Raw genomic sequence first — 27,812 nt, 5'->3', positions numbered from 1 at the left:
TACTAGCATTTCTGTGGATCCCAGCCTGTGCCCTGAGGACTGCAGAAGCTGTGCTCTAGGGCAGGTGAACTGGGGTAGTACCTGAGTTTAAATCTTCCCCAATCAGAGGCCGTTTTTTTCCCCTTTATTGAGGTTTTATGCTACATGTTCTCTGATTTCTCACTAAGGCCACAGACCCATTAAGGTTGGCCCATTTTACTCTTTTGTGTAAGATTAAGGTAAGACAGGTATAGGAAGAATACTGAATATTAACCTGTTTTTCTGCCGTGTTGAGCATTGAACCCAGGTGAGCACTCCTTCCCTCTAAGCTATAGCAACCAACAGATTGATACAGATCTCAAAAGTATAAACCTATTGTCATTTGATAAAGAGCTGTGGGATGGGCTGGAGAGATTGCTCAGTGGTTAAGAGTACCGGTTGTTCTTCCTAAGGACCCAGGTTCAGTTCCCAGCACCCACATGGAGGCTCATAGCCATCTATAACTCCAGTTGCAGTTCTGATGCCTTCTTAGAACCCCCCACAGGGACTAGGCACACAGGTGGCAAACAAAGAAAATTAAGAAAAAAAAGCTGTGGGATTGCAGGACTGCCTCTGAGTCCCCAGTGTGTGGGCTCCCATCATGTCTTGTTGATAGGGTGGTGTCCTGTGAAAAGTAAAGGCAAGCAGCAGATCCCCTGGCTATAAAACCAGGCTGTTTATTTGTAAAGAACAGATGGGAATTCAAAAGCCAGAGATGGGGTGGAGGTGTGGAGACTTGACTAAGCCTGCTGTGAGGAAGGCTAGGGTCCCTGGAAACTGCTTACCTGTGGCCAATTGTGTCCCCCGTGCTGCCCTGTCAGGCAGGCCAATTGTCTTTGGGCCTGGGTTTGAGGAAAAATAGGTTCCTGAGTGGGGTATGGCTACTGGCTGCTTTGGTAGAGAAGGGGGCATCTCTATGGGGAGATGGTAGGAGATGAGGACTCTTGTCATTGAAGGTCTCAGAGTAGCATCTTGATTCACTAGGGCTCTCCCTTAAGGGCAACAAGGGTGTTCCGCAGAAGCAGTGTGCTGGCCTGCAGGAGAAAAGTCCTTAAGGGACTGTTGTATTCATTGCTCAGCCTCCCAGTCCCCTTCCTACCACCCAGTGAAGAGGGAAAATCCTGGCCCCAGGAGTGGAGGCATTACCTTGACCTTAGGCCTGGCTGTACACTGCTGCTTACCATCATCACCCCCCCCCCCCATGAGGAAGAAGAGCGGAACAGCTCATGGAGGAGTGGGCAGTGAGTGGTCCCTCCTCACCCTGGCATGTTTGAGCTCCAGCTCTGCCAACTCAATGAGATTCTTACGGAAAGAGGAGACCCGGCGGGACTTGAAGTTCATGAGCTCTGGAGAGAAGAGTGAAAAGGAGTAAGGACGGTCAATGGCTGTTTCCGGGGGCCATGCCAGGCTTCAGGGCTCACCCTGCCTGGCGGAGTCAGAGAGACGCTCAAGGCGCTGGCAGCACAGCTGTTGGTGGCTCTCTGCTGGTCGCACTTCCCGGTTCCTCGTACGAGCTTTGTCCAGTGCCTTGTTGGCATTCTCGTAGTCAGCCAGTGCCCGAAGCCGCCGGTACAGCAGGTCCTGAGGCCATCAGCACAGATGACTGTTGCCATGGGTTTTGCTGCCTGCCCTCCCCACATGGCCTCCATCCCTGAGTACTGAGGGCCACCTCACCTTGGCTGCCTGTGAGTCTCGCATGTAGTATCTCAGCATGTCAGACAGCTTCAGGTCCTCATCAGAGGCGACCCGGCCTTCCAGCTTCTGTGTCAGGAAGGTGAGACTGGGAAGGGGCTTGAGAAACGGACTAAAGGGTTGGAGGTCCTTCCTCTACATATCCAGGGGAGGACTGCTTGGTGACTACTGTGGATCAGGTTCTGAGTTTCAGAAGGCAGGCCAGGGAAGTGTGTGTATGTGTGTGTACAAGCCTAGTGAACCACATACTCAGTTGGTTACATAGGCAAAGCAGAGTAGGGTGGCCATGACCAGATCACAAAAAAACCCAAAGGGCACACTAAGGGCCCTGTATCTTGGGTAGGTTCTGAGGTGGACAAGGCCCTTGAGCACACATTTCAGAGAGACTGGCATACTCCATGGACTTTGGAAAAGAGTTTGAGAATTATGTGTCTCAACCGAATGTTGGTGGCTCAAGGCAGTCGTCCAGAGGTGTGTGGTACTTTGTGCCTTGCTCCCACCCCTCACCCATTTCATACACTCACTTAGAATGGCATGCTTTTTGCATTTCCGTATTACTTTTCTTTTTTGTTTTTGAAAACAGGATTTCTTTGTTGTAGGCTTAGCTGTCCCAGAACTCATGCTGTAGACCAGGCTGGCTGGCCTCAAACTTCAGAGATCTATCTGCCTCTGCTTCCCAGGTGCTGGGATTAAAGGTGTACACCACCACAGCCTGGCTCCATTCCATTTCTTTGTAAAGCAGTCTAGAGTGGGAGCCACCCATCCCACCCATCCCAGAAGGCTCTCCACAGAAGTCCCCGAGTGCAGAAGGTGGCACTTACCCTCAGTCGTTCAAAGAGCTCGGCCAGTTTCAGGAAGCTCCTGGGAGGTGGAAGGCAGGAATCTGGGGGCAGCTCAAGGCCTCTCTGCCCTCAAACCCTCAGAATCTCTCCCATAACCGCTTCAGACGCTTCTGCACAACCCCTTTCCCCAACCTGGATTTCTGTAGAGTGCACACACCTCATGGGTACACACAGTATTGGAGGCACGGGGAGAGGATAAGGATGTGAGTCCTTACCTCTTGAGCTGGCTGACTTCCCGGCTTCCGAGACTGCTCAGCGCAGCAGATATAGGTATGTAGTCATCTGCCAGGCCTGTTGGAGAGCAATTCAATCAGAGCCCCTAAGTCTACATGTCAAGCCCCACCCATGGTGTGAGACCTTCAACCCCTCATACACTTGTGGGAGTGCATAACCCGGTCAGCCCTCTGGCAGGTATCTCGGATTCGGTTGTGGTATTCTACTAGGAAGGTCCTCTCATGCTCAAAGAAGTCATCTACCTCCTAAAGGATGGAAAAAGAACACTTCTTATCCAGTTGTCAGGAGCATGGTGGCACCAATGCTCAGTGTGTCACTATTCCCTGGCAGCCCAGGGTAGGCCCAACCAGTGGCTTCCCTCCCACAGCCCGAGGGTCACCTTGAGCCCTGATATGCCGGTGATGAGGACTTCATCTGCAGATCTGACGATGTTCCTCAGGAACCCTCCCAAGACCTCCTTCCTGTTCTTCTCTCGAACACTCAGCTAAGCACACGGGGGAGGGGGAGGTACTAGTGTGGGGCATTGGTACCTTCTACCCTGGTCAAATGCCACCCACACAGGGAGCAAACTGAGAGAAATTCTCAGGCCTGATTCCCCAGCCCTGGTCTCAGATCCCAGCATTCTCAACCAGCTCACATCCTGGCTGTATTCCAAGAAGACAGAGAAGTTGTGATCCTGACGCAGGGTGGGATGGGCTGCCAGGCGCTGCAGGAAGACTTCATGCATTGCAACAGTCTTCTTAAAGATGGCCAGGTACTCCCTGTCGGAGCATGAGCAGCTTGACAACCACACTGGGCTCCCATCATCATGGCTCCCCCTCTCCCTCAGCAGACCTGGGGCCAGAGGTCAGGCTCTCTGGACATAGTTGGAGAAGAAACCCTGGAGCTCTGGGGATGGGGAAGGATGGGGTTTGGACACTCACGCCTCTAGCTCCTGCTTCATCTTGGCAAACTCTTCCCGGGTGATGGAGCTGTCTCCCTCACCCAACTTCTGCAGCTTCTCCCTTGAAGCCTCAAAGTCTGGCCTGGGAGGGGCTGGAGGAATCTGCTCAAAGGAGGGATGGATTGCCAAGGAGGCCATCAAAGCCTGTGTCCTAACCCATGTTCCCGGCCTGCCCTCACAGCCCAGCCCAGCCCCTCCTCACAATGAGGCCAGCATACTCCTCGTTGTCCACATAGGTGTCGTGTAGCCAGATGAATTCTTCGTGCTGCCGAACCACTGAGAACTCAGGCTGGGCAAACTGAGGGAGGCCACTCTGGAAGCCCAGAGACCTGCATAAGAGCTCATCTCCCCCAAAAGCTGCCCTCACCAAACCTGCTCAGCACCCACTTTTGGCATTCCCACCCTGCACCCCATGGGAAGCCTGTGATTTCATTCAGGAAGGTGGCGCCTCAGCTCAGGGCTGACGGCTTCCTAAGGGCTAGAAGCTGCACTGGTTCTGCCTCCCGTCTCCTGGCCAACAGGCACCTTACCTTGGTTTGAACAGTGAACTTTACTTTGTCCCGCTCACTCACTGCATCAGAAATCTCCACCTGTAAGGAGCTGTCTCCCTGCAGATCCACGGAGGAAGGCTGTGGGGAGAGAGGGCCAAGTGAGGAAGTGAAGCTGCTTTGTCCTCCTCCCTCTCTGCAGACCCCGCTCAGAGCAGCACCATTACCAACCAAACATTTCCCCGGCGGCTCCCACCCTCAGAGGCAGGCAGAATGCCTTCACTGCTCTTGAAGGCCCTAAGTCCTCACGTCTGTCAGGTATGAGAACTGCTTTCTTACGGGACCTGAATGGGTTTTAAGTTGCCTTTGTGCTGGGCAGTGGTGGCACACATCTTTAATCCCAGCACTCAAAGCAGAGGCAGGAGGATCTTTGTGAATTTGAGGACAGCCTGGTCTACAGAGCGAGTTCCTGAACAGCCAGGGCTACACAGAGAAACCCTGTTTTGAAAGACTTAAAAAAAAAAAAAAAAAAAAAAGCCTTTGTAAGCCTGGCTTGGTGTCTTGTACCTATAATCACAGTATTTGGGAAAATGAGACAGGAGGACTGCTGTAAGTTTAAGGCCAGCCTGGGGTTAAAGACAATAATGAATTTCAGTCAGGCCTGGGCTACAGAGTGAGATCCTGACCCAAGCAAAATAAAACAGCCGGAAGTAGAGTTACAAGTGAGAGGGCCTGGAGTTCCAGGCCGGCGGATGTGCGACATTGTCCTTTGCCACGCGAGCAGCATTACTAGAGGAATGCACGTCAGGCCTACACATGGGGTTTTGACTTCTGTTACCCATTGAACAACAGATTATGCTCTTACCAGGGATTTGGATTTTTTTTTTTTAAGACAGCATCTTACTATTTAGCCCTGACTGGCCTGGAACTTGATCTATAGATCAGGCTGGCCTTTAACTCATAGCAATCCTTCTGTCTTGGCCTCAGTATTAGGATTCAGGCAATGAGCCATTGTGCCGGGTTCCTATATTTTATATTATTACTACTACTATTATTATTATTCCTGTGGTGCTGGGCATGGACTCATGCCTCATACTTGCAAAGCAAATGTTCTACCACTGATCTAAACTCCAGCCTTAGTTATTTTATTTCGGTTACATACTTATTTATTTTTTGAAACATGGTTACTTTGTGTAGCTCATTGCCTGCCTGGAACTCTATGTGGTTCAGGCTGACCTCAAACTCAGAGATCTGCCTGCCTCTGCCTCCCCAGTGCTGGGATTAAAGGCATATATTACTACAGCCAGCACTACTTCTATAAATAACTATAATACCTTGCTAAATTTGTCATTAGTTTTTAGACTTTTGGATTTACTGTTATGTAACCTATAAGTTAAGTAAGTTTTACTCTTTCCTTTCCAGTCTTTGTTCCCTGTTCCTGACTTACTAGTCCTCCACTACCATGCGTAAGAGATAGGTACAGTGATCAAGGAAACCCTTGGTGGTTTCTCATCATAGACAATGACTTTCCAGCTGGGTGTGGCAAAGCACACCATCACTTGGGAGGTGCAGGCACGAAGATCAAGAGTTCAAGCCCATAATAACTTCAAGAGACTGTGGACAGAGTTCAAGGCCAGATTTGACTATGCAGTGAGTTCAAGGCCAGTCTGACCCACGTGAAACACTAGCTCATAAGAAGGAAAGAGAGCTGGAGGGTTGATGGACAGCTCAAGTGGTAATGTCACCTGCTGCCAAGCATGAGTCCAATGTGACCTCCAGGAGCTACTCAGAAGGCGAGAACCGACTCCCTCAAATTTCCCTCTCACCTCCACATACTTGTGGTGGTTTGAGAGAAAATAGCCCCAAAGGGTGTGGCACTAGGTACTGGGTGGTTTTGTGTGTCAACTTGACACACACTAGAGTCATCAGAGGACGGAGCCTCAGCTGAGGAAATGCCTCCTTGAGATCCAGCTGTAAGGCATTTTCTCAATTAGTGATCAATGCGGGAGGGCCCAGCCCATCATGGGTGGGGCCATCCCTGGGCTGCTGGTCCTGGATTCTAAAAGAATATGAGCTGAGTGAGCCATGGGAAACAAGCCTCCATGGCTCTGCATCAGCTCCTGCCTCCAGGATCCTGCCCTTAATAGGTTCCTGTCCTGACTTCCTTTGATAATGAACAGCAATATGGAAGTGTAAGCCTAATAAACCCTTTTCTCCCCAACTTGCTTTTTGGTCATAGTGTTTTGTCATAGTAATAGTAACCCTAACTAAGATACACTATTAGGAAGTATGGCCTTGTTGGAGTAGGTGTGCCTTGTTGATGGAGGTGTGTCACTGTGGGGGTGGTCTTTGAGGTTTCCTATGCTCAAGTTATACCCAGTGTCTCAGACCACTTCCTGTTGTCTATGGGATCAAGATGTAGCCCCTTCTGCATTATTAGCTCCTTCTCCAGCACCATGTCTGTCTGCATGCTGCCATGTCCCACCATGATGATAACGGACTAAACCTCTGAAACTGTAAGCGAGCCATCCCAATTAAATGTTTTCCTTTATAAGAGTAGCTATGGCTGGGTGGTGGTGGTGCATGCCTTTAATCCCAGCATTTAGGAGGCAGAGCAGGTGGATCTTTGTGAGTTCGAGGCCAGCCTGGTCTACAGAGTGAGTTCCAGGACAGCCAGGACTGTTTCACAGAGAAACCCTGTCTAAAAAAAAAAAAAAAAAGTAGCTTTGGTCATGGTGTTTCTTTCCAGCAATAGAACCCCAAAGACAGAAGTTGGTACCAGGGACTGAGGTGATAGACCTGACCATGTTTTTGTTTGGAAAATTTGGACTTTGATACTTTGGGTTAGAAAAGCAATGGAATGCTTTAAGCATTGCTTAATGGGCCGTACTAGTAGGAGCATGGAAGACAATGGTGCTGAGAGTGATTTGAACTGTGGGAGCTGGCTCAAGATGTTTCAGAGAAGAAGAATTTTAGTATGTTGTCTAGAGATCGTTCTTGTGATATTTTGGTGAAGAATGTGGCTGCTTTTTGCCCTTGTCTGAAGAGTCTGCCTGAGGCTAAAATGAAGAGATTTAGATTAACTCCATTAACTGAGGCAGAGAAAATGTCAACACAACCTAGTTGTGTGGTCAGATGTACAATTTTAGGAGAAAAGGAGTACCAGGGAGTGGAAATTCTGTGTTCAAGGAGACAAAGAGACTAAGAAATGAAATAAAGGCAATAGTGACCTCAGGGCAAGACCCCACTCAGCTAAGTTTCCAACTTGTGGTAAGGAATTAAAGAAAAGCTTAGAGCTGGGTGTGATAGTGCACACCTTTAATCTCAGTATTCAGAAAGCAGAGGTTGGTGGATCTCTGTTTTTTTGTTTTGTTTTGTTTTGTTTTGTTTTTTTTTGTTTTTTTTTGTTTTTGTTTTTCGAGACAGGGTTTCTCTGTGTGGCTTTGCGCCTTTCCTGGAACTCACTTGGTAGCCCAGGCTGGCCTCGAACTCACAGAGATCCGCCTGGCTCTGCCTCCCGAGTGCTGGGATTAAAGGCGTGCACCACCACCGCCCGGCGGATCTCTGAGTTTTGAGGCCAGCCTGGTCTGTAGATCAGTTTCAGGAAGGACAGTCAAGCTGAGGCAATGAGAGAAACCCTCAAAAGCAGAAAGTGGTAAAGATTGAATGAGGGGACCGTGTTCCAGACCCACCCAGTGAGCAGCAGAATTTAGCAGCTTTGGCCACGTGGTTCTGGAGTTAAGAATAGAAGAAATGGGCTGTGGAATTTGCCTCTGCGACTAAGGGAAGCCACTGAGACCAGGCATGTGTCAGGGGTGTCCCTGAATGGAGGCCTAGAGAGACCATTTCATGAAGCTGTGAAGGAGAAGCCTGGATTGCCTTGGAGACCCCAAGACGTTAGAGATGCCAGAGTCGTGGGATACCTGCTGAGGAGAGCAGCTAACAGGGAGTGGCACAATATGTTGGAAGTATGTGATCTCCTTTTTTATTTTTATTTTAAAGGAGATTACAGTTAAGAGACTGCATGAGCCGGGCACGCACACCTTTAATCCCAGCACTCTGGAGGCAGAGGCAGGTGGATCTCTGTGAGTTTGAGGCCAGCCTGGTCTACAGAACGAGTTCCAGGATAGGCTCCAAAGCTACACAGAGAAACCCTGCCTTGAAAAAACCAAAGAGAGAGAGAGAGAGAGAGAGAGAGAGAGAGAGAGAGAGAGAGATTGCATCAATCTCAGAAGAGGATTTGAACTTTAGACTTTTAAATAGGTTTGAGACTGTTATAGACAATGGGGACTTTTGAAGTTGGACTGAATGCATTTTTGCATTATGATATGGCTATAAGCCTTTGGGGGCCAGGGAATAGAATGTGGTGGTTTGAAAGAAAATGACCCCCAAAGGGAGTGGCACTATTAGGAAGTGTGGCCTTGTTGGAGGAAGTGTGTCATTGTGGGAGTGAGCTTTGAGGTCTCCTTTGCTCACTACACTCAGTGTCTCAGACCACTTGCTATTGTGTGTGGGGTCAAGACATAGCTCCTTCTCCAGCACCATGCCTGCTTATATGCCGCCATGTCCTGCCATGATGATAACAGAGTAAACCTCTGGATCTATAAGCCACCTCAATTAAATGTTTTCCTTTATAAGAGTTGCCATGGTCATAGTGTCTCCTCATAGCAATAAAAACCCTAAGACACTTGTCATAGCACACACCCCCAATAAATAAATAAAAATGTAACTATAAAGAAAACAGGGGCTAGAGATGGATAGATGGCCAATGGTCAGGAGCACTGGCTGACTCGAGTTCAGTTCTCAGCACTGATACTCACAACCATCTCTAACTTCAATTTCAAGGGATCCAACACCCTCTTCTGACCTCCTGAGGGCACCAGACAGGCACATGGTGAACACAGATACATGAAGGCAAAACATTCAAATGCATAGAATAAACCAAAATTAATTTTAAAAAGTTTAAAGAAAAAAAAATGCTTTCAAAATTGAGTGCTGGGGCCAGCAAGAAGGCTCTGCGGTTATAGCACTTGTCTTGAAAGCTTAACGGAACCATGTAAAGAGAAGGAAAGAAATGACTACAGAGCTGTTCTCTGACGTGCTATGGCATCACATGTACACACATACACACACACAACAATTTTTTTTTAAAAAACAATAACCAAACAGAAGGTATACTTACCTACCTTTTGTCATATTAATGATGCTCCTTAGATGCCTGCTGATTTTTATTAAATTTCTCTCTCTTTCTCAGGATAATTTTGTGGATTTTTCTGTTACTCTGCTTTAAAATTTTTATTTTGGGGTTCATGAGATGACTCAGCAGTTAAGAGCACTACTGCTCTGGAGTTCAATCCCCTGCACCCATATGTCATTTTAAAACAATCTGTAACACCAGTCCCAGGAAATCCTATGTCTTCTGCACCAGATGTGAACACCGTGCACAGATATACATGCAATAAAACACCCATACACATCAAATAAAATTAAAAATAAAGGGAACTGGGCTTCACGCACCCATGTCAGGCAGCTAACAACTATCTGTAACTCCAGCTGCAGGGGACCCAACATCTTCTGGCCTCTGAGGGTACCTGATTTCATATGCATATACCCACACACATAGAATTTAAAAATACTTAAAATGGTTTATTAATATTAGTACTTGGTTTTGTGAGACAGGGTATTGCTATGTAGCCCAGGCTGGCCTGAAACTATGTAGCTCAGGCTAGCTTCCAACCCTAGTTAATTTTCCCACCATTGCCTCCAGAGTGCTGAGATTAGAGCTGTGTGACCACCATGCCTGACTCCGCAGCTTTCAAGAGGGGGAAGATCAGGAGTTTGAGATCAACCTGGGTTACACGAGACCCTGTTTAAAAATAACAACTAAAGATAAAAAACCCTGCCATGGGGTGTAACACAGGCCTTTAATCCCAGCACTCCTTTGGCAGAGGCAGGCGGATCTCTGAGTTTGAGACCAGCCTGGTCTAGAATGAGTTCCAGGACAGCCAGAGCTTCACAAGGAAACTGGGTCTCAAGACAAAACACCCAAATATCAGCAGGTGACCTGGCTCAAGGGGTATGGGTGCTTGCCACCAAGCCTGAGCAGATTCTCACATCCCACACTGTGGAAGGTGAGCACTAGCTTCCATAAATTGTCCCATGACCTCTACACGTGCATGGCACACATATGCATTTACACGCACCATGCACACACAATAATATCTGTAAATGGAAAATAACACTTTTTTTTTTTTTTTTTTTTCTCGAGAGAGGGCTTCTCTGTGTAGCCCTAGCTGCCCTGGAACTCACTCTGTAGACCAGGCTGGCCTCGAACTCAGAGATCTGCCTGTCTCTGCCTCCTGAGAGCTGGGATTAAAGGTGTGTGCCACCATCGCCCAGCATAGGCACAGTATCATAGAATATCACAATTCTAAAAGAAAAAAGAAACTGAAACACATCTTAAAGATAATACATTTTAATAGTTGTGGAAATATGCTCCTTCCACCCCCATGTTCCCTATTCTTCTGGCTCATGCTTGGGAATCCCAAGCATTTATTTCAAGAAGTCGGGGCTGGGCCACTGGATTCCTGTCTGACCCTGCTCTGTTCTTCCGCCAAAGCCTCACAGTACTGTGTGGGCCAGTCCTTGGGATCTTGCTTGTGGACTTTGGCCACAAATTTAAGAACTTTCATCTTACTGGTTTCCAGATTTGCTCGTGGACCCCACTGGAGCTCACAGTCCACAGGATCTGTGTGAGGTATCCTTCGGGACACCAGGTAGCGCTGTCTCACGAAGTCTTCAGTAATGAGTTTCTTCGGATCTCCGAAAACTGAATGCTTCTTGGTGGGATACACCCCCAAACGACGTAGAAAATCCCAGACTTCGGTTTCTGGGATGCTGTGGCCATTCATAAAGATGAGCCCTAAAATAATCATCAGGAGGCCGGTGGTGGGCGTTCCCTGGTTGCCTCTCACCTCAGCATCCTCCTCCACCGGCTCCAGGGCGTTGACGAGGATGTAGGAGTTGCTCTTGGGTTCAAGTTCTACCAGCTTGTACCCGAACACGTAGTGGAGCCGCTCAGCAGCCAGCTTGAGCAGGTCTGGGAAGATATCCTTGTAGTCTCGGATGATGTGCTTCAGGATACCACTCCGCTTGATGGGGATCTTCCTCTGGTCCTTAATCAGCAAGAACTGCACCAGCTCTGCCACCTTCAACTCCAGCTGCTTCTGAGTCCGGATTTCCGGGGCTGGGGTGGCCTGGGCCCTGCGGAAGGTCTTTGACAAGGTGCCTGCGGTACCCTGCGAGGTGTCTGGGTGTGCGTGCCCCCTCGGGACCTCCCCAGGGATACCTGGGCCACAGTGGCGGCCGCTCCTGGGCTGGGCACCAGGGCGGCTCCTGCTTCTTGGTTTTTGCAACATATGACCAGGCAGCGGAGAGATGCTCCTGTAACCGGCAGCACCGGGCAACTGGGGGTCGTTTGCACAGGGCCCCCGCGAGGGGTGGGGGGCAGGGGCTGCCGGGGTGGGGGTGGGGCGCAACGACAAACCAAGCTTCCTAGTTGGATTTGCGCTGGATCTCATTGGCTGGTTTCAAACGCTGAGCACCTTGCATTCCCAGAATATTGCCTTGCTAAAGAACTACCACCCTGACACACTATCTCACTAAACTAACTTGATCATATTTTACAGTGTGCGTCCTAGTATGTCTTTCTCCTTTCTGTTGCAATGCCGGGGATGGACCCAAGGTCCTGCACAGGCTAGCAAGTAGCTATTGTTAAGGCTTGGTTTTTCTGTTTGTTTTGATTTAAAAACTATTTTAAACATTTACATTCACTTATTTATGTATAGGGGCAACATGGGGCAGTCAGAGGACAACTTGGAAGGAGTCAGTTTCCTCCTTCCACCAAATGGTTTGGGGGATTGAACTCGGGTCATCAGGCTTGGCAGTCTGAGCCAAACTGGCTGTCCTGTCCAATCCTCTGGAGTGGCTGGGTTTACTGGCATGAACCATCCGTCACATCTGGACTCTTTTCCCTTTTTCTTAAAATGTTTTTGACAATAAGTTTTTGTTTTTGTTCTTTGGAGTTATATGTAGCTGATGACAGCCTCAAACTCTTCACCATGCCTCCATCTGCCAAGTGTTGGCCAATATATGTAATTTAGGATATCCCATTTGCGGGCTAGCTAGATGGCTCCATGGGTAAAAGCACTTGTTGTATAAAACCTGGTGACCCGAGTTTGCTTTCTGGAACTGGAACCCATAGGGGAAAGAGGAAACAGAATCCCAAAGGTTGTCCTTTGATCTCCACACATCTCTCACAGCAGCTCTTCTCTATCTCTGAAGGGACTCTGGCCGGCTTGGGTGTGCAGAGCATGGCTCTGGCAGGCCTTGTCCTTCTCCCCATCCCCTCTGTCTAGCTAAAACCATTATATTACAATCCTAAAGCTGGCCCCCAAGAATTATTCCCTTATTTGGCCACTTCTTCCTCCTGAGGCTGACTACCAAGGTCCAGCTATCAAACTATTGAAGTCCAGCAATCAAAAGCCCCTTTGCTTCATCTAATTAACATGCCCATTCAAAACACACCACCACATCCTAGCCCATTTCAACACACACCTCCCCTCATTCTCTTCTTAAATATTACACATGCAAGGCCATTTGCTGCTGTTTCTCCCAGCACCCACACGGCAGCTCACAACTGTCTATAATTCTAGTTCCAGAGGATCTGACACAGTCTTCTGGCCTCCATGGCACAAAGCATAAATAAATATGGTGCACAGACACACATGCAGACAAAACACTCATACAATGAAGCAAAAATTGAAGTCAAAATCCAGGCACGAGGGAGGCAGAGGCAGGCAGATCTGTATGATTTTGAGGCCAGCCTGGGCTACAGAACTAGTTGTAGAGCAGTCAAGACCACATAAAGAAACCCTATCTCTAAAACAAAAACCAAAAACAAAAAACCAAAAAAATTAAAACAAAACAAAAAAGATTAAAAAATTGTTGTATGGCAGAAATGATGGCCCATATTTTTCTATCAGAGGCAGACCAATCTCTGTGAGTTCAAGGCCAGCTTGAACTTCTTCTGAACTCCATGGGCACTTTTACACACATGTGCATATACTCGAACAGACATAGAGACATTCACACAAATAATAAAAATAAATCTTTGTAACAAAATTTAAAAGGATAAGCAAGACACACTAAGCATGATGTAGAAGCATGAAATTCCAGCATCCAGTAGGCTGAGGAAGGAGAAGCATGGGCAGAATTCAAGGTAACCTGGGCTACACAGTGAGTCTGGGCTATATTATGAGAAAGAAAAGCAGGGGCTACAGAGCTGGCTGAGCATTGAGTAACCTGCTGTTCTTCCAGAAGAACAAATACGGTTCCCAATACCCAAAATAATCAGTGGCTTATAACCCTTTGTAACTCCAGCTCCAGGGGATCTGATACTTCTGGCCCCTGAGGGCACCTGCACTCACAGGCATATACCGCATGCAGACACACACACCTATACATAGTTAAAAGTAATTTTTAAGATCTTAAAAAAAACAAAACAGGTGGGAGGCTGGGGTGATAGGTAAAGTGCTTGCTATATAAGCAGGGGGCAGGGGTGGGGATCCCCAGAACTCATATAAGAGCCAGGTAGGCATGGTACACCATTTATAACCCTAGCTTATGACAGGGAGAGACAGGGAATCTTCAGAGCAGGCTGGCTAGCCAGGTTAGCTCAAATGGCAAACTCTGGGATCAATTAAAAGACATCACCAGGAGCCAGAGAGATGGCTCAGCAGTTAAGAGCATTTGGCTGCTCTTCCAGGAGATCCAGGTTCAATGTCCAGCATCCACTCGGTGGCTAACAACTGTCTATAACTCCAGTGCCAGGGGATTCTGACTTCCTCCAGCACTGATTGACACAGTGCACAGGCATCATGTAGGCAAACACCCATAGATTGACACAGTGCACAGGCATCATGTAGGCAAACACCCATAGATTGACACAGTGCACAGGCATCATGTAGGCAAACACCCATAGATTGACACAGTGCACAGGCATCATGTAGGCAAACACCCATAGATTGACACAGTGCACAGGCATCATGTAGGCAAACACTCATACATGTAGGGAGCACTCCTGCAGAGCTGCAGCTGGTTTGTGTGTGTGTGTGTGTGTGTGTGTGTGTGTGTGTGTTAGCACCTGGCTTTGATCTGCCTTTTCTGACTGCTACCTTTTGTCTCCAGTACCTTCCATTTGAAACATGTCAATCTTGTCTAGCATTTCCTAAGAGTGCAAAGTCTGTGCAGTACTTGGTTGGGGGAGGACTTGGCAAACCAATAGGTCTCCTGATTGAGAATCTGCATTGGCATGGTCCCTTTGGAGAACTTAGAGAAGAGGTTTAGGTGTAGGATACTGACTTGCTAAAGATGGGAACTGGGTAACAATAAAGGCCCTTTGCTAAGTGACAGTCAATCCGCCAGAGCTGATCCTCCTGCAGCTGAAAAGGCTAAAAATTTCATCCTTAGAGGGCATCTGTGTCTTCTTTCCTTGGACCTGCGTGAACCCACAACCGTTACAACACATATACACGAAATAAAAGTAAATATTTTGAAAAAAGACATTAACCTCAGGCCTTCCACATGCACAACCAATACACATTTGAACACTGAACTCACCATACACACATAGCAGGAAAAAAATGGAATCAAGAAAAAATGCAAAGTAAGATGGTAAGGTTTTAGTCAACTATATATGGGTAATTTCAATAATTATAAATGTCCTAAACATTTCAATTAAAAGCCAAGCATTTACCTGTCTCGAAAAGAAACACAAAAAACAAAAAACAAAAAGCCAAGCATTCCAGCTGGGTATGGTGGCTCAAATATGTAATTACAACCTTTAGGAGGATAAGCAAGAAGGATTACCAAAGTATGAGGTGCAACAGGATTATATAAGGAGACCCTATCTCAAAAACACAAAAATGACATTCTGTACTTTAAAATAAACTAATACCTATTTTTCTTTCTTTCTTTTTTTGTTTTGTTTTGTTTTGAGACAGTTTCTCAGCCTACAGAGTGAGACCTTGTCTCAAAACAAAAAACAAAACAAATACAAAAGATAGTGTTGCGGGACAGTGATGGCACATGCCTTCAATCCCAGCACTTGGGAGGCAGAGGCAGGCCGATCTCTGTGAGTTCAAGGCCAGCCTGGTCTACAGAGCAAGTTCCAAGATAGGCAGGGCTACTCAGAGAAACCCTGTCTCAAAAACAAAAACAAAAAACCAAATAAATAAATACAATAATAAAAATAAAATAAAAGATACTATCTATATGAACAAGTTTAGCTCAAATAGATTAGGTGATTTTTCAGGGCTTGGACAAATTCTTTAAAAATATGCAACCTTATCAAATCTGAAAAAAGTATCTGTAGACTTGCTTATAGGAACTGAATGTGCAATTTAAAACCTCTCTAGCCGAGTGGTGATGGCACATGCCTTTAATCCCAGCACTTGGGAGGCAGAGGCAGGCTGATCTCTGTGAGTTCGAGGCCAGCCTGGTCTACAAAACAAGTTCTAGGACAGTTAGGACCGTTACACAGAGAAACTGTGTCTCAAAAAACCAAAATAAATAAATAAATACATAAATGAATTAATTAAATAAAAAATTAAAACTTCTCCAAAGTTATCTCTAAGTGTAAATATGTCCATAGCTAAATCCCTTGAGGCATTCAGGGAAAAATATCTTTTTATTATATTTGATTTATCTGTTAGTGTATGCATGTGTGTCATGTCATGTATATAGGTCAGAGGACAGCTTGTAGGAGTCTCACTTTCTATCATGTGGGTCTTGGGATCAAACTTAGGTTATTAGGCTTGGTGGCAAGGGCCTTTACCTACAGAGCCATCTCACTGGCCAGAAATGTCTTTTCTAAAAGTTTCTTTGAATTGACACATTTTTACATATTTTTGGTTACAGTGATGATAATTTGGTATAGGTGTATAATGTGAAATGATCAAATCAGGGTAATTAGCATTTTCACCTTCTTACTATTATTTTGGTTTTTCAAGACAGGGTTTCTTTGTGTCACCCTGGCTTTTCCTGGATCTCGCTCTGTAGACCAGGTTGGTCTCAAACACACAGAGATCCGCCTGCCTCTGCCTTCCTAGTGCTGGGATTAAAGGCGTGTATCACCACTGTCCAGTGAATTTACGTCTTCGTAAAAATTTGTCATTTCTATGTACTGAAAACTTGTACAGGCTTTTTACAAGAAATGGTCATTGTTGTTTTGTTCCGCTCTTTGTTTCATTTTGAGACAGGGTCTCCTTTTGTGGCTCAGGCTGGCTTCTACCTCACAATGTAGTTAAGAATGATCTTGAACTCCTGATCCTCTTGACTCCAACTCCTAAGTGCTAGGATTCCAGGTTTGTGCCACTACACCTGGCTCCAGTGTGACATCTGAACATGTTGTACATAAACAGTGTGTAAGACTGGATCAGGTAACAGCATATCCATCCTCAGACATATATCATTTCTTTGTGCTGCTGTGTCTCTCACCTTTTTTTTTTTTTTTTTTTTTTTTCCCGAGACAAGGTTTCTCTGTGTAGCCCTGGCTGTCCTGGAAGTCACTCTGTAGACCAGGCTGGCCTCAAGCTCAGAGATTCAACTGCCTCTGCCTCCCAAGTCCTGGGATTAGAGGCATGCACTACCATTGCCCGGCTGTGTCTTACCTTTCTATTATTATTTTCTTGTCTTTTTTCTTTCTTTTTTTTTTTTTTTTTTTGGTTTTTTTCGAGACAAGGTTTCTCTGTGTAGCTTCGCGCCTTTCCTGGAACTCACTTGGTAGCCCAGGCTGGCCTCGAACTCACAGAGATCCGCCTGCCTCTGCCTCGCGAGTGCTGGGATTAAAGGCGTGCGCCACCACCGCCCGGCTTTTTTCTTTTTTTTTTTTTATTTATTATGTATACAATATTCTGCCTACATGTAGGCTTTCAGGCCAGAAGAGGGCACCAGATCTTATTACAGATGGTTGTGAGCCACCATGTGGTTTCTGGGAATTGAACTCAGGACCTCTGGAAGAAGAGCCAGTGCTCTTAACCTCTGAGCCATCTCTCCAGCCCCTTGTCTTTAATAAGATTAATCAAATATTTTATATTGTTACACTTTCTCCTCGATTATATTTTTGCTTGTATTTATCATCATCATTATTGATTATTTTTGAAGTGCTAAGGCTCAAACTGGGGACCTTGCTAGGCAAGCAATGTACCACTAAGACACATTTTCCAAGTCTTTTAGTGTTCCTTTTAATGTCTCTACATTTAATTTAAACTTTTTTTTTAAAGATTTATTTATTTATTATGTATACAGAAGAGGGTGCTAGATCTCATTACAGATGGTTTTGAGCCACCATGTGGTTGCTGGGAATTGAACTCAGGACCTCTGGAAGAGCAGTCAGTGCTCTTAACCTCTGAGTCATCTCTCCAGCCCTAATTTAAACTTTTAAATTTTATATGTATGTGTGTGTGCATGAGTATGCACATTTGAGTGCAAGTAACCAAGGAGGCCGGAAGAGGGCACCAGAGCCCCACGTAGCTGAAGTTATAGGCAGCTGGGAACCTCCTGATGTGGATGCTGAGAACCAAACTCAGATCCTTTGCAAGAGCAGCAAGAACTCTTAACCACTGGCCCTGCCTCTCCATTTGAAAGATGCACTTTGTGAAGGCAGTATTGAACCTACAGGATGAAAATTAAAAAGGATTTTTGGAAAGTATGGTCCCTACAAATCTGGAGTACACTCATCAGTTTAATAGTCCAACATACTCTCAGAACATATAGTAACCCATTTGATAATAGTAACAACCACAACAATACCAATAAGTAACACTTATATTTGGCCTTATAATATGCTAGGCATTGTTCGAATAAAGAAATATATTTATGTACTTATGGCAGTCTCACACTGTAGCTTAGGCAGGCCTCAAACTGGTGGTAATCCTCCTGCCTCACCCTCAAAAGTGCTGGGATTACACTTGGCTTCTAATCACTTTGTAAACATATTCTAAGCATATATATAAACATATGTATACAAATAACATATATATGTATATATATTCTACTTTTGAGACAAGGTCTCACTACATAGCCTTGGCTGGCCTAGAACTCTCTACGTAGACCAGGCTGGCCTTGAACTCAGAGATTTTCCTGCCTCTGCCTCTAGAGTTCCAGGGTTAAAGGTGTGCACCACCATGCCCAGCTATTTATACATATTTTCTAATTTGAACATATGTGAACAGAAAGCCAGGTTCAGCCCCTCTTATTCTTCCAAATTCCACTTGAATCCCACTCTCAACTTCTTGGATTCTCTGACGGTCCCAAGGCAGGCTTTTTGTCCTCACTCTCCCGACTCCTCACCTTCAAACACAGGCAGCCTAGCTTCTTGGTGCAGAAAGGCCCCTAGTCCCTGGCTTCCTTCTTGATGTTTATCTCTACTCAAATCTACTTTGCTTGGTGGCTGCTTCAGGGAAATGTGACTTCCAGAATGGACCATAACGGTTCCATCCCCTACCTCTGCCACAGCTCACCAGAGCCTTCAACCCTACCTCCAGTGCATATTTCTGCAAGTTCCCAAACAACGAAAATCCTCAATAACTACTGAATGAGGCTGAAAGGAAAAAAAATGAAGAATGAATGGATGGTCTTATAAATATATGAACACAAATGCACAGGTGAGCCTGTAAACTCAACAGGATTCTCTCTCTCTCAGTCACTTGCAGACTGCCTTGTTCTCCCCATCAAGCCAGTAACAATGACGGGTCCGATTCCATCTATGCAGACTGAGGTAAAACCCTGACTATGCAGAGGCCATCGAGTGGCCGTCTTCCCTTGCTTGGTATGGTATGATGGCATGAGGTGGAGTAGGAAGGGGCTGTGCTCCTTCCTTTACCTTACGCTCTTTCCCAGCCTCTTGATGATACTCCTCCATAGTGCTCCTTAGCTGGGACGCACAAGAATCCTTAGCTGGGACGCACAGCCTGCGCGTTCCAAGAGCTCGGATGAGGGGGCCCTGCAGGGATCCTATCAGCTGACCGACACTCTCTGCCACCTCCCGGCGTGGTTCCTACAGCCTGGAGCTGCTCCTGACTGGGCACCGGGTCTACCACGAGAGCTGCTATTGGCTGTGAGGCCTGTCGATCCTGTGCCACCTTTTAAGCGGCGCCAGAGAGCCGGTCCAGGATAGGGCAGAGCCCGAGTAGCTCTAGGGTCACAGAGGTCCCGTGCCGGTCCCGTGGGTGGACCCTACCAACGCGGCCGTTCCGGGCCCCGCCTCCTTTTAACCCCACGCGCAGCTGCACATGCGCACTAGTCCATCTTGGCGCCACCGGGCGGTGGGCGGGGCGGGGAGTCTGGAGGGGGCGAGGGAGGGAGGGAGGGTTGGGTAAAGGGGAATGGGGAACCCGAGTGGGTCGGCGGGGCTAGGGCCGAGGGCAGGCGGCAATGTCTGTGGAGAAAGAGGCTCCGTTCAAGGTTTCACACCCGAGCGCGAAAGTACGGAGTAAGCAGTTTAGGGGGCCGCGGGGACGCAGTAAGGCCCGGGCACGGGGCACTCGGAGCAAGGCCAAGGCCCACGTCCCCAGGCGATCGCCACCAGAGCCACTCTGCAAGAAGGCGCCAGTGCGAGAGAAAGAGAAGGTGTGGGCGCCCTGGAATGGGCTCGTCGTGATTGGAAAGAGAGTGGAACTCTTGGACAGAAACCTGCAAAAGTCTAAACTGTGGGACCCCAAGTTGGAATCTGAGAACTGGAAGCTGGAAGTTGTGGGGAAGAAGATCTCGAAAGAGAGATCGACACAAAGGGTGGACACAAAGCTCCCGAACAATGTAGGAAGGACATCACAGGCTCCAGCAAGTTTGGAGGATGACAGCTCAGAGATTTGGAGACAGCAGGAGGACAGACTCAAAACTGGATCTGTATCTAAGAGTGCAGAGATGACAGAGTCTAAGGACAAGCAGAGGACCAGTGGAGGGGACTTGGGGTCCAGAGGGGATCAACTGAGGCAGAGTGAGGAGTTGGAGTCAAGTGGAGAGAACTTGATGTACAAGAGAGAGAAACGGGTGTCCTCGGGAGAGAAGCGGAGGTCTGTTGTAGAGAAAACAGACAGTAGGGAGAAACGGGGGTCCATTAGAGAAGTGTCGGACAGTGGAGAGAAACGGGGTTCCATCAGAAAGAAGGCCTCCGACAGTGGAGAGAAACGGGGGTCCCTCAGAGAGAAGGCCTCCGACAGTGGAGAGAAACGGGGGTCCCTCAGAGAGAAGGTGTCGGACAGTGGAGAGAAACGGGGGTCCCTCAGAGAGAAGACCTCCGACAGTGGAGAGAAACGGGGTTCCATCAGAAAGAAGGTGTCGGACAGCGGAGAGAAACGGGGTTCCATCAGAAAGAAGGTGTCGGACAGTGGAGAGAAACGGGGGTCCCTCAGAGAGAAGCCCTCTGACAGTGGAGAGAAACGGGGGTCCCTCAGAGAGAAGCCCTCTGACAGTGGAGAGAAACGGGGGTCCCTCAGAGAGAAGGCCTCTGACAGTGGAGAAAAACGGGGGTCCCTCAGAGAGAAGGCCTCTGACAGTGGAGAGAAACGGGGGTCCCTCAGAGAGAAGGTCTCTGACAGTGGAGAGAGGCGGGGATCCTCCAAAGAGAAGGTGAGGTCAAGTGATGAAAAGAGGTTGAGTAGAGAGAAATTAAGGTCCAGTGGAGAGAAGCTAAGGACTGGTAAAAATTTGAGATCCACCGAAGATAAAGTGGAGTCAAATATTGAGAAAGTACAATCCAGCGAGATGAAGCTGGAAGAGCAATCACTAACCGGAAGTGTAAGCGTGGAAGAGCATTCACTAACTGGAAGTACAACCGAAGAGGCTCCTGAAAGAGTGATAAGTATTACTGGTGATGAAAGTATGATGGAAAATATGAGTCAGGAAATGCAAATTCCTTCTGAAAGTGTAGAAGGGGGAGATGAAGGAGCAGAGAAAGGGGGGGAAATTGACAATGTCGTCTTGGATGAAATGGAAGACACTGCTGATGAATCTGTTCCTATGGAAGAGAAAGACACAACTGTAGACGGTTCCCGGGAATCAGGTGGATAAAGAATTGACTGTGAAGAAGGAGACTGGAGAAGTATTGGAAGTCAAAGAGAAGCTAGAGCAAAGCAAAATTTTGTTGATCCAGAAAGGGTAAATATGAGGGAGGATTCTGGACCTGAAAGGAGCATGGGAATGAGCAGAATTATGGGTGTGGAGGCCAAGCTGATATCAATGGAAAGGAAGAGTGGGAAGGAAAAATGGGAACATTTTAAAGGAGAAAAAAAGATTGGGAATGAATGCTAAGTAGAAGGAAACTGCTTCAGTTTTGAAGAACTGTTGGAGAAATGAGTCTAGAGTGGGCTGGTTTGGCAGATATACATGGTCAGGCATAGGAGATGTAGCAGGATGTAAAAAAGCAGATAAAGGATGGACACAGAGGGCTGTGGAGAAGCAGCAAACAGGTGAGGTGTCTGATGCAGACACCAAAACCCGAGGGGCTCCTGCAGTGAAACAGCGGGAGGAGGAGTGACAATTAAAGTGAAGGAACCGAGAAGCCACTTCCTGCCACGGCGTTTAGGTTTGTTGATATTTCTATACAGCCCATGCAACCAATTTTACCGTCTGTTTTGACAGCCCTCTTACAAGAGCCCTATGTATCTGGACCAAACTCATCCTCACTAGTAACTAATTCCTTTTTCACAGGTTCACTTCATCCTCACATCAGATTTGAATGCCCATACTTAATGTAAAGGTATTCTATTTGTTCCTGAATATTTCCATCTTTTGCTTTGCTTTTTTTTTTTTTCCGGCTTTTCAAGACAGGGTTTCTCTGTGTAGCCCTGGCCATCCTGGAACTCACTCTGTAGACCAGGCTAGCCTCAAACTCACAGAGATCCATCTGCCTCTGCCCGCCTAGTGCTGGGATCGAAGGTGTGTGCCACCACTACCTGGCCCATCTTTCATTTTTAATTATTCATCTGATCACATGGTGTGTGTGTGTTGATGATGATGATGATGATGATGATAATGATCTAGATATGTTCCCTTGGCTGGCCTGGAACTATATGTACACCAGGATGTCCAGGCTGGCCTCTCAAATACAAAGATCTACCTGTCTTTGCCTCCCAAGTACTAGAATATTTGTTCCTTTTTTGAAACAGGGCTTCCTCTTAGCTCTGGCTGACATCAAAAGCTCAATCCTCCTGAGTGTTGGTAATACAGGCTTGTACTACTTGACTTAAGCCTTTTATATCTTATCCACAATCTACCCTCTTCCTAAGGAGCAGAAAAGGCCTCGAGTATCTATTGTCAAGACTCCATTAGGGCTGGAGAGTTGGCTCAGTGGGTAAGAGCACTTATTGTTCTTACAAAAGACCCAGTTCTATTCCCAGCACCCACATGGCGGCTCACCACCACCTCGGGCACCAAGTACACATATGGTGCACAGACGAAGACACATTAAAAAAAAAAAAAAAAAAGAAGACGACGACTCCATTATCAAGATAGGTTCTTATGTCCTGATGGTAGAGGTAGTAGAATGAGTAGGATAGGAGAATATTTCACCAAGCCTGGCTTGGTGGCACACAACTTTATTCCCAGAACTCAGGAGGCAGAAGCAGGCAGATCTCTTGAGTTCTAGGCCAGTGTGGTCTACAGAGTGAGTTCTAGGACAGCCAGGACTACGTAATAGAGACTCTGTCTCCAAAATCTTTTTTTCACCCCCTTTCTCCTCTGGTTATTATTTTTTTTTTTTTAAAGATTTATTTATTCATTATGTATACAGAAGAGGGCGCCAGATCTCATTACAGATGGTTGTGAGCCACCATGTGGTTGCTGGGAATTGAACTCAGGACCTCTGGAAGAACAGTCAGTGCTCTTAACCTCTGAGCTATCTCTCCAGCCCCTGGTTATTTTTTTAAAAGCACAATTTCTGAATATAAATTTCATATTATAAGTGTCATAAGCATATGCTAGCCTCATGTCTTTTGTCGTTATTATTGGTGGTGGTGGTGTGGTGTGGTGTTTGTGTGTGTGTATGTGTGTGTGTGTTGAGACAGAGTCTTAGGTAGCCCAGGCTGGCTTCAAATTCTGGAACTCAATATGTGGTCAATAATGACCTTGAACTTGTGATCTTCCTCCACCTCCAGAGTGCTGAGATGGCAGGTGTGAGCCTGCATTCAGTTTGTGTGGTGCTGAGGCTGGAACCTGGGCCTTCGGTCATGTTCGGCAAGCACTCTGCCAACCCTGGTACTTCTCCAGCCTTCGTTTATGATTGACAAGGTCTCAGTCTGTAGCCCAAATTTGCCTACAAGTCACAGTGCAACCCAGGCTGGCCTCAAACACACTCTTGTCTCAGCTAGGATTACAAATGTGAGCCTCCACACTCGGCTGCCTTATGCTTTTTCCTTAAGTTTCTTCTTTATTGTCTCGATTTCAATTTTCAAATCTTGAACTGTTTCCTTTATCTGTTTAATTACTTTTTCTTGGCTTTCTTTGATTTCTTCCAATTTTTTGTTTGTTTTTTTCTTCCATTTCTTTAAGGGAATTTTTTATTTCCTCTTTAAGGGAGTTTTTCATTTCCTCTTTAAATCTATCATCTTCTTAGTCATTTTTAGGATTGATTTCTTCTGTGTTGGTATGTTCAGGTCTTGCAGGTGTGGAATCGCTAGGTTCTGATGTTGTCATATAGGTCTTTATGATGTTGCCTGTATTTTCGCACTGGCGTCTACTCATCTCTTCCTCTGCTCGTTGCAGGTGGTGTCTGTGTCTGAAGGTGCTTCTCTTGTTCTAATTGACAGTCTTGGTCCACTAGGAGTTCTTGGTCAAATTGGTGCTGTTGGACTCTGTTTCTCTGGGAGCAGCTTAGTTCAATCAGTGTTAGTGGGTTCTGTCTCAGGGAACAATTGTTCCCAATTGGTGCAGGGTGGGCTTATGGCTCCAGTGGTTGTTGGGTTTGAAGGGGCTGGGTTTTTTTTTGGTGAGGGAGCAGGGAAAGGTAGCTGCCTGGTCCCTGGGGCTCTGATGGCTGGGGCTTAGGGGCTAGAGACCTGGTCTGCCGGTCCAGAGATGGGGCCTCACCTGTTTCCAGTAAGTAGGGTGGGCTTATGATTCTGGTGATCTGGTTCGGTGGCTGGACGGCTCCTTCTCTTACGCTCTCAGGTCGCTCGCCCACTCCTCAGCTGATCTTATTTCCTCAGAGTGCAGGCTACAGGCTTCTGAAACCTCCCCCGAATGGGTCTCAGCAGAACAGGTTGATCAGTAGGGTAATCTCACCAACACCTCCAAGTTGTTGGGCTTTGCAGGATCGGCAGCTGGGCCCTGGGTTGGCCCCAGGCACAATGTTTGGTCCCACGGAGATGGCTCCATCCCTGAGTGCTAGGATTAAAGGCGTCCCTGCTCCAAGCTCTTAATCTCCATGTTCTCACCAACTCCTCAGCTGTTTTTCGCCTCTATGAAATCCTCAACCGAAAGGGAGCTCTCCTTAAGTTTCTTGTGTATTCTTGCCTAGGTTTTCCCCCAAGAGTCCAAAAGATTTTTTAGCCCTTTGCTATATTTTTTGTGCACACGGTTAGCCCTAAGATAATTTCTCCATCCCTCCTCTCCTTATGTTGGTCAGTTGCATCATCTGATAGCTTCCAGAGAAAGTGAGCTATTGTGCCAGTCCATCCAACACCACTCCAGAATCTTACTGTGTTGCTCAGCCTGTCTCACACTCCCAGTCTTCCTGCTTTAGCCCCGAGTGTTAGACTTACAAACCACAGCATACCTGTAGTAGTTGTTAATCATCTGTCTGAGCCGGGCGGTGGTGGCGCATGCCTTTAATCCCAGCACTCGGGAGGCAGAGCCAGGTGGATCTCTGTGAGTTCGAGGCCAGCCTGGTCTACAGAGCCAAATCCAGGAAAGGCACAAAGCTACAGAGAAACCCTGTCTTGAAAAATAAACAAACAAAAAATCATCTGTCTGTCTCCTCTAGCATGTAAGCTCCATGGGAACAGAAATGTGTGTCTGTGTGGGGGCAGCCCTCGTCCTGGTACATAGTAGACAGTAAGCATGTATTCATGGAATCAATGTAATGCATTCATTGACTTTACCATTTACCATCAAGGGATAAATCATTGCAATAATTTCCCTGTGTGTTAGACTGTCTCACAGCTCTGTGGAGCCGCAGGTGTCTCTTCCGTACTTGAACCTGAGCTTTGTCTGAGCACAGGACATGCACTCAGCAGCTTGAAGATGTGCTTTATTTTCCTCCAGCATGGCGACGGGGACACCAGATCTATTTTTATGCTGGAGCCAGTTGTACAGCAAGCCATTCTGTGGCTATGGCCTGTTTTCTGCTCTCTGTCCCTGATATTTCTGCCTTTCCCTTGGTCCGAAGCTGATTGGTTGCTCCTTCCTCCATTTTCTGAGAACTCTGATCCCGTAGTTGGACAATAAAGTAGAGATAGTGGAAATGGGTAGAGTTGTAAAGATAAGCTTCTGATGACTCAAGCCTACTAACAGGATCTTTTTTATGTACTCATTTAAACATTTTTTTGAAGATTTATTTATTATGTATACAGTGTTCTGTCTGTATGTCTGCCTGCCTGCAGGCCAGAAGAGGGCACCTGATCTCATTATGTATGGCTGTGAACCACCATATGGTTGCTGGGAATTGAACTCAGGACCTCTGGAAGAGCAGTCAGTGCTCTTAACCACTGAGCCATCTCTCCAGCCCCTCATTTAAAAATTTTAAAAGAGATTTATTTTTACATGTGTGAGTGTTTTGCTTATGTGTATGTATGGGCAGCACATGGGTGCTGTGCCCATAGAAGCCAGGGAGAGAGTGTTGGATCCTTTGCAACTAGAGTTACAGATGGTTGTATGAGCCAGGTTCTCTGCAAAATCAACAAGTGCTCTTAATCACTGAGTCATCTCTACAGCACTCTTTTTTTTTTTTCAAGGCAGGGTCTCGCTATATGCCCTAGGCTGGTCTTGAACTTGTTATGTAGCCCCAAGTGACCTCAAGCACCCTCTTTTTTTTAAAAGGTTTTTTGAAACAAGGTTTCTCTGTGTAATGTTGGAGTCTGTCCTGGAACTCATTCTGTAGACCAGGCTGGCCTCGAACTCATAGAGATCCGCCTGCCTCTGCCTCTGCCTCTTGAGTGCTGGGGTTAAAGTCAGGTGCCACCACTGCCCGGCTGACCTCAGCCTCTTGATCCTGTCTCAGTCTCCTAAATGTGGGGATTACAAATGTGCATGGCCATGGCTGCCTTTCTTTGGTCATAAGATCTTGTTGCAAGTGAATGATACTGATAACATTTTCTGGCTTCTTGTTATAAGCAGGTAAGATGAATAGGTACGTGCCAAGCACTATGCATGTTCTCATCCTTTAACCCTTTGCTCAGTTCTTTGCAATGGGAACTGTTCCTCTACCAAGTCTACCAACTCAAAACTGCCAAAGCCAGGCTGTAACTCAGACAACCTGACTTCAGAGCCACCCTACTCGGCTGTACATTGGTCTCCATTGTTTCTGGACTAGCTGACCTAGTTTCCTAGTCCACCAAAGCAAGCTCTGCCTGGGGTAGGGGGAGAAGCTGATACACAGCCCTTCCATTCACTCAGGGAAGCTTGAGAAAAAGCACTTCAGTGGCATGTGTGTAAGGACATAAATTCAGGGGCTGCAGATATGGCTCAACCTTTAAGAGCACTGATTGCTCTTCCAGGGGACTGGGGTTCAAGTTCAGCACCCACATGGTGGCTCACAACCATCTGAAATTCCAATTCTGATGCCCTCTTCTGACATCCTCGGGCACTGCACAAACGTGGTGTACAGATACACATGCAGATAAGACACTCATATACATAAAAAATCTTAAAAAAACATAAATGCAAAAAGTAATGTTTATTTTCTTCCCTAGACCTATATCTACCTGAGACCATCATTTGAAGATTCCTCTGGTGACTCTTTGTGAGCTGAGGTATTGTCATCCTTTAAAAGACACTTTCTTGGGCACAAGATCAAGACAGCATTTGCCCTTGTATGGGAAATGAACTACACGTCAGGATATGCAGATTCTGACCAAATTATCAGCTTTCTGTTCTTTGGCTGGGTAAGTTCTTAACCTGAGATATCAGATTCATTTCACCAAGACCACAGACACCAGTGAGGATAGATCAAGTTACTATGACAAATGCCAACTGCCTTGTAAGTGCAGATGTGTCAAACTATCTAGATAGCTAGAAGGTTTAATTGTTTGTTTATTTGTTGAGACAAGTTCTTACTCTGTAGCTCAGGCTGGCCTAGAACTGCTGTGTAGACTAGCTTGGCCTTGAACTCACAGAACTCCACCTGCTTCTGCCTTCAACATGCTAGAATTAAAGGTATGAATTGCTATATCAGCCCCCATTTTAAATTGAAAGTTCTTGCTATGTTCTCTAGGTTGGCACTGAACTCATGATTCCCTCAGATTCCCAATAACTGAGGTAACAGGCCCACAAAATCTCACCTGTCTGGGTTTTATGTGTTTACTAACCTTTTCTGCTATA

At 46.6% G+C, this 27,812-nt stretch overlaps 3 protein-coding genes across 13 annotated transcripts in view; 1 reads left to right on the top strand and 2 right to left on the bottom strand.

Annotated features, from left to right (window-relative positions):
- Positions 1-675: 675 nt before the first annotated feature.
- Positions 676-19,474, bottom strand: Snx32 (sorting nexin 32). The gene is made up of 13 exons (XM_059262850.1): positions 19,162-19,474; positions 4,260-4,358; positions 3,932-4,042; positions 3,710-3,831; positions 3,424-3,547; positions 3,166-3,270; positions 2,926-3,031; positions 2,768-2,843; positions 2,532-2,571; positions 1,693-1,779; positions 1,440-1,599; positions 1,279-1,364; positions 676-1,052 (listed from the first exon to the last, which is right to left on the bottom strand). Exons 1-13 carry the CDS (start codon positions 19,198-19,200, stop codon positions 999-1,001), a joined length of 1,209 nt encoding a protein of 402 aa, XP_059118833.1. The 5' UTR covers positions 19,201-19,474; the 3' UTR covers positions 676-998.
- On the bottom strand, positions 10,677-11,721 carry LOC131910918 (non-structural maintenance of chromosomes element 3 homolog). Its single transcript, XM_059262863.1, has one exon. The coding sequence runs from the start codon at positions 11,633-11,635 to the stop codon at positions 10,775-10,777; it is 861 nt and encodes a 286-aa protein (XP_059118846.1). The 5' UTR covers positions 11,636-11,721; the 3' UTR covers positions 10,677-10,774.
- A 180-nt stretch (positions 19,475-19,654) lies between the features above and the next one.
- LOC131910853 (trans-Golgi network integral membrane protein 2) overlaps positions 19,655-27,812 on the top strand; it is a 46,265-nt gene continuing 38,107 nt past the window's right edge. For all 11 annotated transcript variants that reach the window (XM_059262814.1, XM_059262804.1, XM_059262794.1 and 8 more), the window contains exons 1-2: positions 19,655-21,861; positions 27,185-27,376. In XM_059262814.1, the coding sequence (XP_059118797.1) occupies positions 19,713-21,347 (1,635 nt within the window). In that variant the 5' untranslated portion in view covers positions 19,655-19,712 and the 3' untranslated portion in view covers positions 21,348-21,861; positions 27,185-27,376. The remainder of the gene's footprint in view (positions 21,862-27,184; positions 27,377-27,812) is intronic.

Source organism: Peromyscus eremicus, chromosome 1 (genome assembly GCF_949786415.1).
Source record: "Peromyscus eremicus chromosome 1, PerEre_H2_v1, whole genome shotgun sequence".
NCBI lineage: Eukaryota > Metazoa > Chordata > Mammalia > Rodentia > Cricetidae > Peromyscus > Peromyscus eremicus.
This window is presented reverse-complemented; position numbering and strand designations above follow the sequence as displayed.

Excerpts from the sequence above, each read along its gene's own strand:
- LOC131910918 (XM_059262863.1), bottom strand. The coding sequence starts at position 11,635 with ATGTTGCAAAAACCAAGAAGCAGGAGCCGCCCTGGTGCCCAGCCCAGG.
- Snx32 (XM_059262850.1), bottom strand. The coding sequence starts at position 19,200 with ATGGAGGAGTATCATCAAGAGGCTGGGAAAGAGCGTAAG. Across the intron at positions 4,359-19,161 it reads AGGCTGGGAAAGAGCGTAAG|CCTTCCTCCGTGGATCTGCA; the intron begins GTAAAGGAAGGA and ends CTCTCCCCACAG. Across the intron at positions 1,365-1,439 it reads CTCTGACTCCGCCAGGCAGG|AGCTCATGAACTTCAAGTCC; the intron begins GTGAGCCCTGAA and ends TCTTCTCTCCAG.